The sequence below is a fragment of the Notamacropus eugenii genome, chromosome 2 (assembly GCF_028372415.1).
Source record: "Notamacropus eugenii isolate mMacEug1 chromosome 2, mMacEug1.pri_v2, whole genome shotgun sequence".
Taxonomy (NCBI): Eukaryota; Metazoa; Chordata; class Mammalia; order Diprotodontia; family Macropodidae; genus Notamacropus; species Notamacropus eugenii.
This window is the reverse complement of record NC_092873.1, coordinates 68,278,534-68,296,368: the sequence shown is the minus strand read 5'-3', so window position 1 is coordinate 68,296,368 and position 17,835 is coordinate 68,278,534. Positions and strand designations below refer to the sequence as shown.

General features: G+C 50.1%; 1 protein-coding gene across 6 annotated transcripts in view; it reads left to right on the top strand.

Annotated features, from left to right (window-relative positions):
• DIP2A (disco interacting protein 2 homolog A) overlaps positions 1 to 17,835 on the top strand; it is a 111,630-nt gene that overhangs the window by 43,758 nt on the left and 50,037 nt on the right. For 4 of the 6 annotated variants that reach the window (XR_011974025.1, XR_011974024.1, XM_072640777.1 and 1 more), the window contains exons 3-7: positions 5,770 to 5,889; positions 9,378 to 9,497; positions 10,957 to 11,172; positions 15,789 to 15,917; positions 16,545 to 16,664. Coding sequence is in view for 4 of the 6 variants with exons in the window: in XM_072640777.1 (XP_072496878.1) it covers positions 5,770 to 5,889; positions 9,378 to 9,497; positions 10,957 to 11,172; positions 15,789 to 15,917; positions 16,545 to 16,664 (705 nt within the window). In the remaining 2 variants the exon portion in view is untranslated. The remainder of the gene's footprint in view (positions 1 to 5,769; positions 5,890 to 9,377; positions 9,498 to 10,956; positions 11,173 to 15,788; positions 15,918 to 16,544; positions 16,665 to 17,835) is intronic. The other 2 variants (XM_072640775.1, XM_072640776.1) reach the window with 2 other exon arrangements.

The following is a 17,835-nucleotide window of genomic DNA, read 5'->3' as shown; positions in this document are numbered from 1 at the left end:
TTCGAAATTTCAGGAAGTTGGGTGCTTGGGCAAGGTTTTATACCTCTTGTTCTGTGTTGTTAATTCCCTTTCCAAATCTTTCTTTCCTAGCTCTCATTTCTTTTCCAGTTTTTACCTTGGCTCTTCTTATTTCATTTATAAAAACATCTTTAAACTTTAAAAAAATGATGGATCTTTTCTAGGAATTCTAGTTGAATTTGCACCCAAGCTGTGTTTTTCTTTGAGTCTTTGCTTATGGATGTTTTGTAGTCACACCATCACAGCTTTGTATGGGGGAATTCGTTTTTGTTTTCTCATTCTTCTGGCCTGCTCTGCACACTTGGGGAGAAGAGGTCTGAGCTGTTCCTGTTGTTGTTTTTTCAGGCTCTCTGAAACCGTTCCAGCTGGGAACCTGACCCAAAACAAATCTGCTTGTTGTCCCCTGCTCTGAGCATTGGTGGAAAGCTTTGCTGCTTGAGAGGGACAAAATGCCCAGGTTCCCCTTTGGTCTGCTTCCTGCCCTGTTCTGCTCCTGTGATCCTCACCACACAGCTGCTATTCACTTCTGAATTTCCTCCCTGTTTAATACTTAGTGTGCAATCTCCTCCTCAGTCCACCTGGGGTCTGGGACCCAGATCTGCGTAGTGGAAGTTGGTACCTCTTCCCACATTCTGCATGGAGTCATGGTGCCCTGGAATGACTTAACCCCATGGTCACAGTCATGGGTGTCTGTCTCTTTGTGCTGAACTGTACTGGAAAAATAGTTGACTGCGTTTTTTGTTTTGTCTTGGATTTCTCTGTCAGGATTAGGTTTGATGCTCATTCTAGCCCTGTTGGGAGGTCTACTTGTCGTACTTGATCCCACTTCTCCACCATCTTGGCTCTGCTCCTTCCTCTCCTGACTCATACTCAGAGCAGCACCTGGGTTACCCAGAATGTGCTACCACTTCTCCCATCGGACTGGTAGGGATGACCCTGGGGGCTATGACTTGTAATCCCCTCTCTTTTGCTTCCAGTATCATTTGTCCAATTAATCTGTCCCTACTGCCAGTGAGCCGTTAAATGCCAGGCAGCTCCCACAAAGGAATATTTACTGAATAGATAAAGCAAGAACCTAAGACAGTAGCATCTCCTCCTGCCAAGCAGGAGGCTCAGTCTTCCCCTGGAGACCCCCTTGGTCCTTGGGAAGAGTGGATTCAAACATGAAGTGGTTGCCATTAGACATCTCCCTTCTACCTCTTAGGAGGGGATCTCCTGGCCCTGGAAATCCTTTTCTCTCCTCTCTTTGTGGGGTCTCCACTAAGTGGCCTTGTAGGCATGGCATCAAGGATGAAGTCACTCCCTGGACTGGCTTAGAATGTCTTAACCTGGTCTCTTGTTGCCAGTACACTTGGGGGCAGCCCAGTGACTCAGTGGGTAAGGTACTGGGCCTGGGAGGAGGAAGACCTGAGCTCAGATCTTGGGTTCAAATTTCATTTCTGGCACTTTGCTGCCTGCATAAGATATTTTTTTTTCTCATATAACTTTATTTTGACCTTTCCCATGTACCCTTCGTACTCTAATTTTTTAAAATTTATTTCTTTTAAGTTTTCAACAATCATTTCCACAAAATTTTGAGTTCCAAATTTTCTCTCCATCTCTCCCCTTCCCCAACCCCAAAATGCCAAGCAATCTAATTACCCCTGCCACCAATCTGCCCTCCCTTCTAACATCCCTCCCTTCCCTTGTCCCCATCTTCTCTTTTGTCCTGTAGGGCAAGATAAATTGCTATACCCCATTACTTGTATTTCTTATTTCCCAGTTGTGTGCAAGAACAATACTCAACATTTGTTCCTAAAACTTTTGAGTTCCAACTTCTTTTCCTTCCTCCCTCTCCACCCATCCCCATTGGGAAGGCAAGCAATTCAGTATAGGCTATATATGTGTAGTTTTGCCAATGACTTCCATAATAGTTATGTTGTGTAAGACTAACTATATTTCTCTCCATCCTATCCTGCCCCCCATTTCTTCTATTCTCTCTTTTGACCTTGTCCCTCCCCAAGAGTGTTGACTTCTAATTGCTTCCTCCTACCATTGCCCTCCCTTCCATCATCCCCTCACCCTTCTCCCCCACTTTCCTGTATTGTAAGATAAGTTTTCATACTAAAATGAGTGTGCATTTTATTCCTTCCTTGAGTCAAATGTGATGAGAGTCAGCTTCACATTTTCCCTCTCACCTCCCCCCTTTTTCCCTCCATTGAAAAGTCTTTTTCTTGCCTCTTTATGAGAGATAATTTGCCCCATTCCATTTCTCCCTTTCTCTTCCCGATACATTCCTCTCTCATCCCTTAATTTTACTTTTTTTAGATATGATCCCTTTCTGTTCACCTCACCCTGTGCTCTCTGACTCTCTCTCTCTCTCTTTCTCTCTCTCTCTGTTTGTGTTTGTGTGTGTGTGTGTGTGTGTGTGTGTGTGTGTGTGTGTATATAATCCTACCAACTACCCAGATTCTGAAAAAAGTTTCAAGAGTTACAAATATTGTCTTTTCAGGTAGGAATATAAACAGTTCAGCTTTAGTAAGTCCTTTGTGATTTCTCTTTCCTGTTTACCTTTTCATGCTTCTATTGATTCTTGTGTTTGAAAGTCAATTTTCTTTTCAGCTCTGGTCTTTTCATCAAGAATACTTGAAAATCCTCTATTTCATTGAAAGACTATTTTTTCCCCTGAAGTATTATACTCAGTTTTGCTGGGAAGGTGATTCTTGGTTTTAGTCCTAATTCCTTTGACTTCTGGAATATCCTATTCCACGCCCTTCAGTCCCTTAATGTAGAAGATGCTAGATCTTGTGTTATCCTGATTGTATTTCCACAATACTCAAGCTGTTTCTTTCTAGCTGCTTGCAATATTTTCTCCTTGACCTGGTAACTCTGGAATTTGGCTACAATGTTCCTAGGAGTTTCTCTTTTTGGATCTCTTTCAGGAGGTGATCAGTGGATTCTTTCAATATTTATTTTGCCCTCTGGTTCTAGAATATCAGGGCAGTTTTCCTTGATAATTTCATGAAAGATGATATCTAGGCTCTTTTTTTGATCATGGCTTTCAGGTAGTCCCATAATTTTTAAATTTTATCTCCTGGATCTATTTTCCAGGTCAGTTGTTTTTCCAGTGAGATATTTCATATTATTTTCCATTTTTTCATTCTTTTGTAATTTCTTGGTTTCTCATAAAGTCATTAGCCTCCATCTCTTCCATTCTAATTTTTAAAGAACTATTTTCTTCAGTGAGCTTTTGAACTTCCTTTTCCATTTGACTAATTCTGCTTTTAAAGCATTCTTCTCCTCATTGGCTTTTTGGACCTCTTTTGCCTATTGAGTTAGCCTGTTTTTAAAGATGTTATTTTCTTCAGCATTTTTGGGGTCTCCTTTAGCAAGTTGTTGACTTGCTTTTCATGATTTTCTTGCATCTCTCTCATTTCTCTTCCCAGTTTTTCTTCCACCTCTCTAACTTAAGTTTTAAAATCCTTTTTGAACTCTTTCATGGCCTGAGACCATTGGATATTTATTTTGGATGTTTGGGATACAGAAGTCTTGACTTTTATGTCTTTCTCTGATAGTAAGCATTGTTCTTCCTCATCCAAAAGGATGGGAGAAGATAACTGTTCACCAGGAAAGTAACTTTCTTATTTTTTTTTTCCCTTTTTTGGCCATTTTCCCAACCAGTTACTTGACTTTTGGGTCCTTTGTCAACAGTAGGGTATACTCTGGGGATCTGTAAGATCTCAGTTCCTCCAAGGTGGCACAATCAAGCCTGTACACTGGTCTGGGAACAACAAGAATCTTTTGTGCCCAGAATTTGTGAGTAGTAGTTTCCTCTCCACAACCACCTGGCCTCCAGTTCCACCAAGCCAACACTAGGGGCTGAGATTCAAATAAGCTGTTCAGTTTCCCCAGGGGCTTTAAGCAGGGGCAGTGCCACCATTCAGTGTGAGATAAAGATCAGCTGCTCAATTCCTCCTGGAGCATTAGGTGGGGGCAGGGCTGCCACACAGGGCTGAGGTACTGATCAACTGCTCAGATCCCCCAGGGGCTTTATGATCCAACAATAAATGCGGGCTGCTGTGGGAGCTGTTGCCACCCAATTTGGCCTCTGCCGCTGCCACCCAAGGCCAGAGCTATGGGAAGACCCTGCTCCCTTCTCAACCAGCGGAAAAAACCCTCTCACTGACCTTTGGTGCCTGTGGGTTGAGGAATCTGCAAACTGCTGCCCCTGGCGCTGGGGATTTTGCCCCCAAGGCCTGCTGTGGTCCTCCTCTGGGCGCTGTGTAGCACTGCCAAGGCTGGGCTGGGCTGGGTTGGGCTCGGCTCCACGTCAGGTGTGACAGACCTTTCCCATGGCCCTTTTAGGTCATCCTGGGCTGGAAATCTCCTCCATTCCATTGTTCTTTGTCTTCTGCTGCTCAAGAATTTGTTGAGAGTCTTTCTTTACAGGTGTTTTATGGGCTGTGGGGGAAGAGCTTGACCACTCGAGGCCTTGCTGGAGCTTTTCCCAGGTATTGCTGACCTGTGCATACCATGTCCTGTAATCTAGTGGTGGTTTTTGTCCATTCTTCCTTTCTGAGGAGAGACAGTGATGTCGCAGGGTGATGTCTTGAGTTGAGGCTGAGCGGTAGAAGGTTGTCAGCCTCACTCTTTCTTCTGGAGTCTCTGAAGTCCAGGGGCCAGACAGAGGTCAGGATGACTGGTAATGGCCCACGATATAGTGGCATCTTTGATGCCTGATCAAGCTCTCAGTGCCACACAGCGCCTGCCCATTCCACAGGGGAAGGCTTCCCATGCTTGGGGTTATCCCATCTGCAGGGATGACTCCAGCTTCTTGAAGCCCCAGGTGAGCACTGGGTGGCAGGTGGATACCCAAGGTTGATGAGCAGCCCTGTGAAGGGCCTCCCACCACAGGGGCTGGTCCTCCTGAACATCTTCCTAGCCAGAAATCACATCCCTAGACAGAGACACTGGTTCAAGTGGTGGGCCAAGCAACTGCTGCCAGGGAAGCAATTAATGGGGCAAAGATTGGCATTGGATTCCCTCCTGGACCCTGCCTTGTAACCTCCAGCCCCACGGTGTGTGTGCACAAAATCCAGAAGTGATGCAAAAGACACCTTGAGGAAAAGCCTGCTCAGCCCTCTTAAAGTGGAATCTGCAGAAATGCTGATTTACACTTGCCATTTCCCAACGTGTGTTACATGAAGTGAGAACCCTATTTGGGATAGCAAGGGAGGTGGGGGAGCTCAGCACTTGGTTTATCTTGGGAAGTCACAAGATTGGCCCACAAAAATGACAAGGGATGTATTGAGTGATGAGACTGCCTGGGGCTGGACCCTGAGAGGAGAGTCAGGAGAAGGGGAGGGGAAAAGGGGAAAGGAGAGGGGAGAAAGGGAGGGGAGGGGGCAGAGGGGAGGAGAAAGAGGGAGAAGAGTGGTATCTCCAATTGCTTTTTTCCCACCATTGTCCATATGACATTCTCTGCCTTGTCCAGGGTTGTACTTGGGACTGAGGTTTAATTTTTTTTTTTCTAGAAGGGGTGCTTTGTTTATAGGTAGAAAAATTCCACTTAACAGAAAAATCTACTCTTGTTTCTGGCAAGGAAATGTCCCTAGCCTCCATCCAGGGACTTGCCCTGATGTTCCTCCCCAGCTCTGAGTGAGGGTAGTGGTTTGTCCTTCTGGAACACTGGAAGAAGACATATGGTTTTAAATGAAGGATAGACCTGAAACTAAGCAGAGAATGTTGACCTGTGCTGGGATTCTGTTTCAGGTGTAGACCCCTCTCTCCAAGCAGAGAACAGAGTCTCAGGGTCCTCACAAACCCCAGCCACCAGCTCCAAGCAGCAAAAGGCACGTTCTGCCAATGCGAGGGATGAGCGCTTCCGGTCTGGTAAGAACTGCTCAAGAACCTGGTTTCTGTGGATTCAGGGACCTTGGCCTGCTGAGGGCAGCTCCCTCATCACAGTAAGAATAGATGATGCCTCCTGTGTAGAAGGGCTTTCACTGGCTCCTCCCAACAACCGTGGGATGTGAGGGCTGTTATCATCCCCATTTTACAGATGAGGAAACTGAGGCAGGCAGAGGAAAAGGAAGGGTGTTGTCCATGGTCACCTAGTGGGTAAGTGTCTGAGACTGGATTTGAACTCAGTTCTTCCACCCTGTGGCACCCACTTGCTGCCCCCCAGAGCAAAGTGACAGGCATTAAGGTGGCAGGGCCAGGTTATAAATTTGGGCCCCTTAGCTGAACTGCCCTGAGCTGCGCAGCTGCGGTCACCTTTCTCTATCTTCTCTCGTACCAGTTTGAGGAGAGGATTTATGAGCATCTGGAGCCCCTGGAGGCTTCTCCCAGCGTGCCCCCTGGGGTTCCTGCTCCCGTCTGACCAGCTCGCACCTTGTTCCTTCATCCGGGCCTTTGTTGCTACTGCTTGGGCTGTGAGATCATTGACTATTTGGTCTTGCACAGTAATTAAAGATTGGAAATGACAAATTTGGTTACTCAGGAGCGAGGCCATTGGGAGGCCAGGCCCAGGAGACTTCCCTCCTGTTCTGGTGCTGACCAGTAAGGATATGAGGATGAAGAAAGTTCTCCTAGTCCAAGGCTTCCAGAAGGAAGTGAGTTTACTTTTCCCAGTGGAGAATCTGCATTTCTTCAGGGAACTGTCTTCTTTGATTGAGCGATATCCTAAGAAGGATCATTGATGTCTCTGCATCTGAAAAAACAACGCAATGGAAATGGATGAGATAGAACCCCTGGTGGATACCAGGCTGGGGGAGAGTGGTCAGGGGGCCCTCAGGGAGGGCAGCTCCTCGCCCTCCAATTGCCCTCAGGACAGCCCTCATTGTGAGAAAGGTTTCCATGAAATGAAGTCTCATTCTGCCTGTTCACAACTACCCCCTAGTCCCCTTTTCCCCTTTGGGGGCAAACTGAGTCCATCTGATTGTGCTTCCAGGTACTTGAAGCCCTCTGGTCCCCCCTGAGGCCTTTGCTTCTGGGGCCAAGCTTCCTGAGGTCCTTCAGGCCATCCTCTGTGACATGAACTTGTGGCCCAAAGCTTTGCTGGTGATCCTCCCTCCTCTGGCTGCCTTCACACCCAACTAAGTGCTTCAGGGTGATCTGACATGGGAACCCCAGAGGGATCCTCAGCTCCTGGAGCACGTGCTCTTCTCCCCCTGAGGCCATGAGATCCTACCTTTGTCATGTGCTGCATTTACTCTTCCTTCCTGGAGGTTGGGTGAACAGTTCATCTCTGCCTTTTCTGAGTCCTTGGTCAGGATAAAATCAGCACATATCCCCAAAGAGCAACATGCTCTCAAATGACTGGTTGGAGTCTGGGTAGACCAGACCTGCTTTCTCCCCTGAGCTGTCTGTGGGGAAACATAATCCAGGAAATCCAGGTGTGGCCATCTTGAGGAAACCATGCCAGCCCATCTGTACTCAGAGCCTGCCGGCAATGCCTCTCAAAAGTTTCTCCTGTCCATCTGTTGGTTCCTTTCTGGGCCCACCCTTCCTTGGCCTTTGCTTCCTGGCCAGCCTCTTTGGGTCCAGATTCTGCCTTTTCCCTCCATCCTATAGCATCCTGGCCAACTTTTTCTCAGCAAAATCCAAGACTTCTCTTGTCACTACTCTATCAGAAGCTGCCAAATCGTCCAAACTTGGACATCTCCCTTCTGATGACCAGCTAGCAGCTCTTTCCTTGGGTTCTCTGGGTGAAGTCTTGTGCCTCCCTAGGGGACACCCACTAGGGAGGACACAGACCTTCTCTCTGGTGATTTAGATGCCAAAGGAGACCCCCAGGAAAGTGAAGTATATCACAGGGTGCGGGGCTCCTAAGGTCTGCCCCTTGGCCTCTCTGCACTTGGTGATGCTCTTAGCCGAATGATATCAGACGTGACAGTTGATCTCTGTAGACTTTTGTTTCCTAGTGAGGAGAACGCTGAGCAGAGACCTTGGCTAGCCCCAGATCAGAGAGTGGCGCCCTGAATCTTTGTGATAACATCAGGTCTGGGGGGGGTGGGTCTGCATGTGACTGTTCACCCAAAAGAGTTTGAGATGGGACCTTGGTTCCCTCCAGCCCAGGCCACCTGTCAGAGTGTGTGGGTGGTGATTGGGGCCCCCATCAGCACACATAGCAGCCTTTGTGAAACATGTCTGGTCCTGCTGACTTGGACTCTGATTGACCAAGCTTGAGAACAAGGAAAGGTAGGGAGGAGGGGTGTGTGTGTGTGTGCGTGTGCGTGTGCGCGTGTGCACGTGTGCACGTGTGCGCAGGGAGAGCAGAGGGGCCCTAAGTGGGGGACCATCATGAGTTTGCCAGTGTTCTATCATCTGACCCTCTTGGTGAGGAAGGAGGCCTACTGGAAGGCGTCTTCTTCATGGTGCTACAAATGCCAGTGGTCACCTCCTAAAGCTCTCTGTGGCCCAGTGTCCCTCAGCCCAAGCCCGTCCTCTACTGAGTTGCCTTCCTACAACTCAGATGAGAAAGGGAGTGAGCAGGAATGATGTGCTCATGGTGAAGCTGGGGGAGCCCACTGTGAACCTCATTATGAGTAAGAAAGCTGTGTCCCGAGAGCACTTGGAGGAGGAGAAGGTGCCCCAACCTATTCCCACCAGCTTGACAAGGCCCACTTCTGCTTCCCTGCTTGTGCCCTTCTCAGGAGCAGATTAGGAAAGGGCAAAGAGGCAATGAAGGTAGTAGTGTAGAGATAGACCAAGGGCCAACAGCATACCCGGCCCTGGGGAGACACAGTAGCCCCAGCCCTCCAGGAGCTCCCATTCTGCTGAGGAGGGAAGCACACGAAGAGCATTTGGGGAACCATGGGGGTTAGAATGGGACTCCTGGAGGGGATATCATTGCAGTGAAACCTGGAGGGAAGCCAGGTATTCTGAGCAACAAAGGGAAGGTGTTCCTAGCATCGCGGGCATATCTGGTGCAAAGGCATGGTGGTGGGAAATGAAATGCCAAATTTGGTTGGGATGTGGAAGAGATGAATTGAAGGTAATGTTCCCCCAGATGATGAAATGGCACCCTCTGCCTTTTTGTCTCCCTTACTCTCAGAGAAGTCATGATGAGACTGGAGCCAGATTCTTTCTGAGTTTCTGGCTCCAGTGGACAGGTGTGTATTGGGGGTGAGGAGAAAGACCTGTCTCACCTGGGCAGCCTCCCTGAGGCCAAAGGTAGAGAGGCCTCAGGAAAGAGAACAGAGAGATGAGGCTCCATGGTCATGGGGTATCCAGGGACCCTTATCCAGGGATGCAGGCTCCCCCCCCTTCCCTGCCTTAGGTTGGGGGACTAAGAGGCTGGAGGCTGCAGGGTCAGGCCATGTGGAAGTCATGGTGGCCTTGTACCTACCCTGGGTGACACTCTGTCTCCTCTGCAGACATCCATACCGAAGCCGTACAAGCTGCATTAGCCAAATACAAAGAAAGGAAGATGCCCATGCCGTCCAAGAGGCGCTCTGTCCTCGCACACTCCTCTGTCGAGACCTACACCCCTCCAGGTACCCGACTGGCCTCTACGGTGACTGCTGGTGGGGTGGGCAGAGGGGCTGCTCTGGCCTCCTTGGGGGAGTGTGCACGTGTGTGCGGATGTGTGTGCATGTGTGCACATTGCACTCATATGTGTGAACATGTGGACATGTAGGAGAAGGTGCTCAGCACATGTGTGCTTGTGTGCATGTGTCTGAGCATGTGTCATGTATATGTGTGCGCATGCATGTGTGTGGGTACGGGGATGTGTATATGTGTGCATGAATATACATATTGGGTATATATATGTCTGTGTGAGCATCCACGTGTAAGAGTGTGTGTGTGTGTGTGTGTGTGTGTGTGTGTGTGTGCGCGCACGTGTGCACATACATTCACAGGAGCCTCCCTTTTCCTCCTCTGTCTGAGGGAAAGCCAGCGTGGCATATCAGGTGGTCCTTGCACATTGAGGTGTCGGGGCTGGGCCTCGAGGCCATCACCACGTCAAGGGAGAAGGGTCTGGACTTGAAGCAGTTCATTTTTTTGCTTCCTCATTGGGATGTGTTTTTAAACTCTTATCTCTGGTAATGAGGAGCAGGGGAAGGCGAAAAGGCTTGCAGGTGTCGGCTTCTTATGGGAAACTGGAAATGGACCCTAGGTTTGAACTCACTGCTGGCTTAGGGTGTGACTCTATCCACTTGTCACTGTCTCTGCAGCTGCCCCCTGCCCTCCCAGCTTTAACATGACCAGCCCACCCAGAGCTGCCAGGCAGTGTGTGAGGGCCTCCATGTGGCTATTGTGGGAGAGCCAGATACATCTGATTTCTGTCTCCTGTTATAAGGGGTGTTTTAAAGGTCCTTGTCCCACCCACCACAGCACACCCCACTTCATTTGGAGGACAGAGTCCACTCTTACCATCTGAATTCTCTTGAATCATTTTGAGCAGATGAGTAGCCTCGACACAGGAGGTTCCCCCACCCAGCCTTCTGGCTTGTGCTCTTCTGATTCCAACTCTTCCTATAATGGACTGCACACGTTTCTCAAAGCATAAGGAACTGAGCCATTCTGGGCTCTAGGCACTAACCAAACAGTTGCAGGATGGTACAAGATGGTTGTCCTTGCATGAGCGCAAGGATTCGAGTCTCTCCAAAGCTGATTTCTCACTGGCTTTGCTCAGGACTAGTCTGGAAGAGTCAGTGGTCAGGGCAGCATCCATTCAGGGCCATTGATTAGCTGTCTGTGACGTCACCGATAGCACCAGGGTCCTGGTTGAACTGCCAAGTGGAAGAGAGTTAGGCTTTTCTGTGAGGCTTGTGCAGAGTCCCTGAGCTTGGAGACTGGCACAGACACGGGTGCCTGGGCACTTCCAAAGGCAACGCCTCATCTCCCAGGCCCACAGCCTTCTGTCCCTGAGGTAGTTTCACTGTCTTCATCCCAGTGATAGTGCCTGGCTCGCCCTGCATGACCCCCCTGTCGCGGTTATTTCCATCACAGACACGTCCTCAGCCTCTGAAGACGAGGGCTCGCTCCGGCGGCAAGGGCGACTCCAGAGCCATTCCAGCGTAGAACCCTGGCTTCACCGGGTCATTCAGGGCTCCTCCACCTCATCCTCTGCATCCTCCACGTCATCCCACCCGGGAGGGAAACCTGCTCCTGCCGCCGCCGCTGCCGCCACAGTGCTTGCAGATCTCATGGCCCACGCTCAGCTAGGTCAGTACAATAACTACCTCTGGACACCCATCACACCAGGAGTACCTAGTGAGACAGCAGTTCTCCAAATGCTAGGCTGTCCCCCCACAGGCAGGCCCTGCAGGGTCTGGGAGGTTTCAGGAGCAAAATACACCATGTAAGGGGCCCTCATCTGCCCAAGTCTTTCCTAGACATATTCCCTTTCCCTTTTGGTGAAGGGTGAAAATGGGCTCTAACCAGTGCTTGCATAGCCTGGTAGTCAGGAATTCAGCAGCTGTAGTCTGGGGCTCGCTTCCTCCCTAGTACATTGGTACAATACCTTGGCATTCATTACTAGATCTTAATGAAATATTAAGTAACCATGCCATGTAGAAGTGGAGACACCCTTTGGATCATAGGCAAAAGGAGACATCTTCAACACTCCTGGCATTTCTGCCCCTTACAGCTGTATTGCTGTGTAGTAACTGAAGACGGGAATCTTAGGGCTGTCCCCTCCCTGCTTCCCGGATCCTCTCTCTTACTCTGTTCTTGGAGTGAGAATGTCAGAGAACATGCCAGTAATGATGGGCTGAATCTGAGTCTTATTTCATAATAACAAGTCAAAGTTAGATGAATCTTTAACCCTCCAGAATGAGCCTGTTGGTCCCTGAACATGGAAAGATGTTGAGATCGGCTTGTCCCCTGGCCCCCTTTCTTGATCCCCTGGGGGTTTCCCTGGGCCTCCCTTCCTCCCATGGAGGAGGCAGCAGCAGCCTGTGTCTGGGTGTCCCCAGGTGGTCATTGCATTTATTCTGTGCTGTTTCATGTCCATTGTCATTCTGCTTATGGTTCTCCTGCTTCTGCTTTCCTCTCTCCAGCATGTTCCATGGTTCTCTGAATCCCTTCTGTTGGTTGTTTTGTGGCATAGTGATGTTCCCATGTGAATGTCTGTGCATCCCACGTTGCTCGGTCATTTCTTGGACACCCCCTTTGTCGTTAGCTCTTTGCTCCCACAAAAAGTGCTCCAAGGAAGATCTGGGCAGGCATTGTCAGCATTATAGACCCCACCTCAGGGCCACAGAGACACCAGTGAATACCTTGAATATTTTTTCCCTTAGAATCATAAACTTTTAAAACTCCGAGGAATCCTAGAGATGTCTAAGCTAAGCCCCGTATTTTAATAATGTGGAAACTGAGGCTGAGGAACTGTAGTGACTTGCTTGAGGTTTCATCCAGCCGGACAGTCAGGAGGCATCCAAGAGAGCCTGGTCCCCAAACAAGGGCCTCTGTCATCTTCTTGGCAGCAGCTTTTCAGGAGGGCCCCGGGGACTTGGCCAGGCAATGGGCATGGGATGCCTACTTGGGACCTCTGTTGAATGGAAGATCTGAGCAGGGTTTGCAGTTTGACAGGAGCCATTGTTTCAAGTTTGACTGGATTAGAAATGACAGTATTTTGAGGTGGCCACACTCTCCCCCCATGGTTTTCCTTGCTGGCCATCATGGTGCTGTAGCACTTTGCTTTCTGAAGGGAAGCCTTTTTCTGTTTCCAAGAGAATCCTCCAGTTGATTTCCACTGGATGCTCCTCTTTTGCTTCCCAGTTCCAGGGAACATCAGGAAGTCTCCTCCCTGAAGGAGAGCAGGAGGGAGGGATTCCCCAGGCCGCCAGCCTCACTCCAAATGGCTCATTGGTGAGTCTTTCTAGGCCTTAGGGGGTGAGGGGCTTGTTCAGAGCTGCCATCCATTGGCCATTGGCCACAGTGGTGGCCACCTTGGCTCAGGGAGCACTGCCTCTGGACCAGGCTTATTTTGTGAACCTGTTTCCTTACCTGATTGGTAGCAGCCAGGGCTTAGACATCTGGGGACTGTGGAGACAAAGGCTATGTAGATGATGGTCAGTGAGTCCATGTGCACCAGCCTCTCCTTTTATGGCTCCTTGGCCCTTCTCAGGAAGGGCCATCTTTAGCAGTCATCAGTTAAGAAATCACAGATTGGGGGACAAGGAGAAGAGATGTTGGGTATAGGGGAGGAGAAGCAGAACTGTTCCTGGAGGGAAAATCCTCATCTTTTCAGGTTCCTTTGCCCCCTGGCCTGAGCCTGGGTGGCCACATTAACCCTGAGCACTGAGAATCAATAGAAATGCTTTATGTCTTCCCAGGTTTCTAGCAGCTTTCTCTTGCTCATTTTTTCCCCTTATGTTCCATCAATCCTTAGAGCTTTAAAATAGTGTAATTTGTTCATTCAATCCAGTAAACATTTATTAGGTACTTACTGTGTTCAGGTCTCTCTTCCAACCTGGTTTATGTTGGTACTTATGTTCTGAGAGGGAAGGACCACCTGCACAAAATGGGTTTGATGGAGGCACTTCCTGGCTCAGCAAGTCTTCTTAAGAAGGGGGCTGGGCTTTGGAAGGGCAGAACTGGGGAGGGTAGAGGGCCCTCCAGGCCTGGGGTGCAGCCCGGGACAAGGAGGCTTACTTAGGGATCAGCCATCAGCAGAGCTTAACTGGAACAGTCAAGGGCCTTTGGTACTACGCTCTCTCTTAGAAGCAGGTAGACTCTGAGGAAGGAAGCTTGGAGGCCTCTGGTTTATGCCATACTTAGCCTAGTGTCCCCATATCCATGACATTGCATCCAGCAGGTAGACATTGGGCTTCTGCTTAGAGCCTCTTGGGTCAGGGGCCTTCTCCTTTCTGGTGCAGCCTCTACCCCTTGGGGCAGTGTCTGCCCACAGGACCCACTCCAGAGCCTTTGAAATAGGGCATCTGCATTAGGAAGATGATTTGGCCACTGTGTGAAGGATGCTTGCATTGGAGAGCAGAGACAGTGGCAGGAGACTAGAGAGAGGATGGGAGCCTGGAGCATGTGAGAGATGGCAGGGGTCTAGCTGACTGAGAGCGGGAAGGGACTAGCCAGGCCAGCAGCCCGGAGCATGGCAGCCACTTGTCTGAGGCCACCCCAGCAGCAAGGAATGGTTCTGGACTCCACATCCTTGTCCGGTGACATGCCAGTGGAGCCACCTGTCCTCTTTGTGCATTGTGCTGCTAATGCTATATGGGGAGAGGGGAGAGGAGAGAGGGAGGGAGGCCCAACGTGCTTCTCCAGCTTGGCAGCGTAATGATGACTTTTATGTACCATCTGTTTGCATCTGGGTAAAATCCCACAGTCTATGATTCTCACTGCCTTTTGCAGTGTTTCTGACTTGTTTTTGACTGACAAAATGGCCTTGAAATATCCATTTTAAAATGCCATTAGTATCTGCCTGCCAGTTTCAAGAAACCTAAGAACTGTGTAACTCCAGAGGTCTGGTCTGCAAAGGTACCTGAGGATGGGAAATGAGGAATTAGGAAGATGTTTCTGTCTATTCCCTCTAACTTTCTGTTTCTTTCTACTTTGGCCAGCAAACTGCAGAAGGACCAGATAGCCCTGTGGTCCAGAGCACTCCCTCTCCAGGACCATGGCCCTGTTCCTGGCAAGGTCAGAGAGACCTTGGCTGTGCCAGCCCTGGGTCTTCCTGCCCTTGCTTCTGGCTGGTCAGGTCAGCCCTGACCATGGGGGATTTTCAGGGGGACCTTAGTGAGGTTTTTGCATAGTTCTTTCTTTCTCAGTGATCTGTGTAGCCTGTTTCTCATAAGAAAGGACTTTGAATGGACTCTGGCAAGTTTGGTGGGCAGATGTGGGGTTCCAGAGGACTTGAAAAGTTAGCCGGGGCATGGGGCAGGTAGAGACACAGCTGATAACCCTCCAAGGCTTTGTCTTTGAAAAGCATCTTGGGAAGAGCTTGCCTCCTGCCTGGTGCCCAGGTGACTGTCTCCTCTAGGTCTGTCTCAGACTCTGCTGCTCAGTTAGGCATTTTCACACCAGTGTCTTCTGATCAGCTGTTCCATCTCTTTGGGTTTGTGCTCCATGTAGGCCCCATGGAGACGGAAGAACCAGTGAGTCAAAGAGACAAGGAACGCTAGGATTCTGGATCAGAACCCTCCATTTTCACCTGAGTTGTCTTTTCCTTGTGCTCAGCTTTGAGGAGACTGAAGCAGGTTCTTCCAGAATAAGTCAGCAGCAGGAGACTGCTCCATGCCCCACAGCTTCCTGGTTCTTTTCTAGGATCAGGGTATGCTTGCTTTCACCATGTGTGATCTCATCATCTGGGGGCTGTCCCATGTGCCCAGAGTGCTCCCACAGGGAGCTGGGACATCAGGGTGCTTCTCTCCTCACTTTCCTGAGTGGTCTTAGGCAAGGTGCTCACATATCTGGCCTCACAACCGAGCTGGGGGCCCAAGGAACTCCAGGGTCCTCCTTGATCTCATCCACCCCACAGTCATTTGTTCTCAGGTATCCATAGAATCAAGCTGTCTACTCTTTGTGCTCTCTACCTCCACCCCCACCTCCCCCTGCTCCTCTCCACCCCCCCAGGAAAACTTGTTAGTTTGGTTAAATCTGTTTTAGAAGAACTATGATGAGCTGAGCACAGTTTAGAAATGGTGTCATGGATGATGATGGTGTCATGGACGATGACGGTGTCATGAATGGGGACAGTGTCACAGATGGGGATGGTGTCAAGGATGGAAACGAGAGGCTCTGACCTGGATTCCTGAAGGAGAGATGAGGTCTCTAGTGGAGAGGGAGCTGCATTTCTTTTCATCTTTCTTTTCCCCTTACAGATAACCATCCTGCACCACCTGATGTGACCACTGGCCTTGTAGAACTGCCCCTCCATGAGCGCCCCCAGGTTGCCTCCGTGAGAGGGGTCCCTCGAGGCTATAGCAGCAGTATATTGGAGACTGCTGATGGTAAACGTCCCTGGGGTTTCAGCCTGGCATCAGGGATGGGCCTTGGGAGGTGGCTGAGGTCCTGGGAAGGTCAGATGCTGGGAGGCCTTGGCTTTTGTGATCCCATCCATGTCCTGTGAACAGAAACCCAGCAACCCCAGGTGCCCAGTGCTCCCCTCGGCTTACAGGCGGCTTCTTATCTCATGGTGACAGATAGCTTTAGTCTCCTGCCAAACTGGGACTTTGTTTCCATATCATTGTTCCACCCAGAGAACAGTGGGATTCACCCATGAACTCCTGGTTTATGCAACTGGCAAGAGTCTGAGTGATCCTGGGCCTTGGGACCTTGTCGCTAACCTGAGCGAGGCTTAGTCAGTCCTACTGGGAGTCACGTTTTCATGGACACTTGGGAGGCTATTGGTGAAGCCTGGTTAAAGTGACAGAAATCAGGGAAAGCCATCTTCTCATTTTACAGAGATGGTGCTTTTGGAGGCCAAGCCCAGCTCCCAGCTTACTCTTGGGGGCTCCAAAGACCTTTTGGCTCTTTTCAGAAGCCCCATCTGTGGTCCTAGGGTGGGTGTGACCACCACTGAAGGCGGCCAGGCCACACCTCTTGTAACCCCCTCCTCTACTTCTTAATTGTGGTAGGAGTCCCAGTGAATAGCCGAGTGTCTTCGAAAATTCAGCAGCTTTTAAATACCTTAAAGAGACCAAAGCGCCCTCCCTTGAAGGAATTCTTTGTGGATGATTTTGAAGAACTGTTGGAAGGTAATAGCCAGTGCTTGGCCTTGGGCCCTGGGCTGTGGGAGTGGCCTCCCCCTGAGGAGGATGGGGCCTATAGGGCAGGAGCAGCCAGAGGAAGTACGGGGCAGAGCCTTTTCTGTTGTGTTTATTTAAAAACATTTCTTTTTTCCTGGAGGTACAAAGCCCTGGGGGCAGGAGCTTTTTCGGGTAAACAGAGCTGAACACAGCGTGGAAAGCCTGAAAGCCTGCTCTTTGTCACCTTCAGCTTTCCTTTCTGGTACCCAGTGGGTTTAGAGTGGAGCCCTCCAGGCTGGCCTGCGCTGCCAGATTCCTGGGGTCTTGCTCTTGGGCCATGGCTGTAAAGCTGGCTGAGCCCATGACTGTGGTCTGGGGGCAGTGGTACCATTGCCCCCTAAGGTGGGGCCTCACCTCCACGCTGGAGGCCTGGTGAGGGAAAGGGAGATCCATACCAGGCTTCCCCCAGCTCCAGGCCTGCCAGAACTCTGTTCCATGCACCTGCAGGCTTTGCCAGGCTGCACTGCCCAGTGCCCCTGAGGGAGAGTGCTTGCTTCTTAGTGACACAGAAATGGCCCCCGAGGATGTGGGTCTTAGCCTGGGTGGCCACCAAGGTGGGAGGGTGCGGGGGGCCACTCAGGGAGCTGTGCTCTTCCTAGGACATTAAGCCTTCACTTCCCAGCGGCTCCCACCCTTTCTCAGTACTTTTTTAAATCTTTCTTCTTCTCTTTCTTTGCTCTTAACCTAATCCAGCTTTACCTGCTGTTGCCTGGGCTCCCTAATTAATGCGTTTGCCCCATCCTACTTTTATCCCCTCTTTGGACACAGGCTGTGAAGTGCTCCTTACTTAGTGGCCTTTGTCAGAGCAGAGTTAGCTGCAGTAACAGAGCCCACCCCTCCCCCCAAACCATACATAGACCCCCAGGACAAACCATACACACATCCATACTCCCCCCACTCTATACACACACATGCACATACTCTCCCCCCACACACACACAGTGACCACTAAGTACACTGAGAGAGGTGCACCTCCAAGGCCTGGTCCCAGAGCGCTCAGGCCAGGTGTGAGCAGGAGGTGGCCCCTTGTGATCAGAGACACTGGGGTGGGCTGGACAGCCTCTGCTTGGCTTCCCCAGGAACAAACCCCACCTCCTCTTGCTCTTGGGTATGTGAGGCT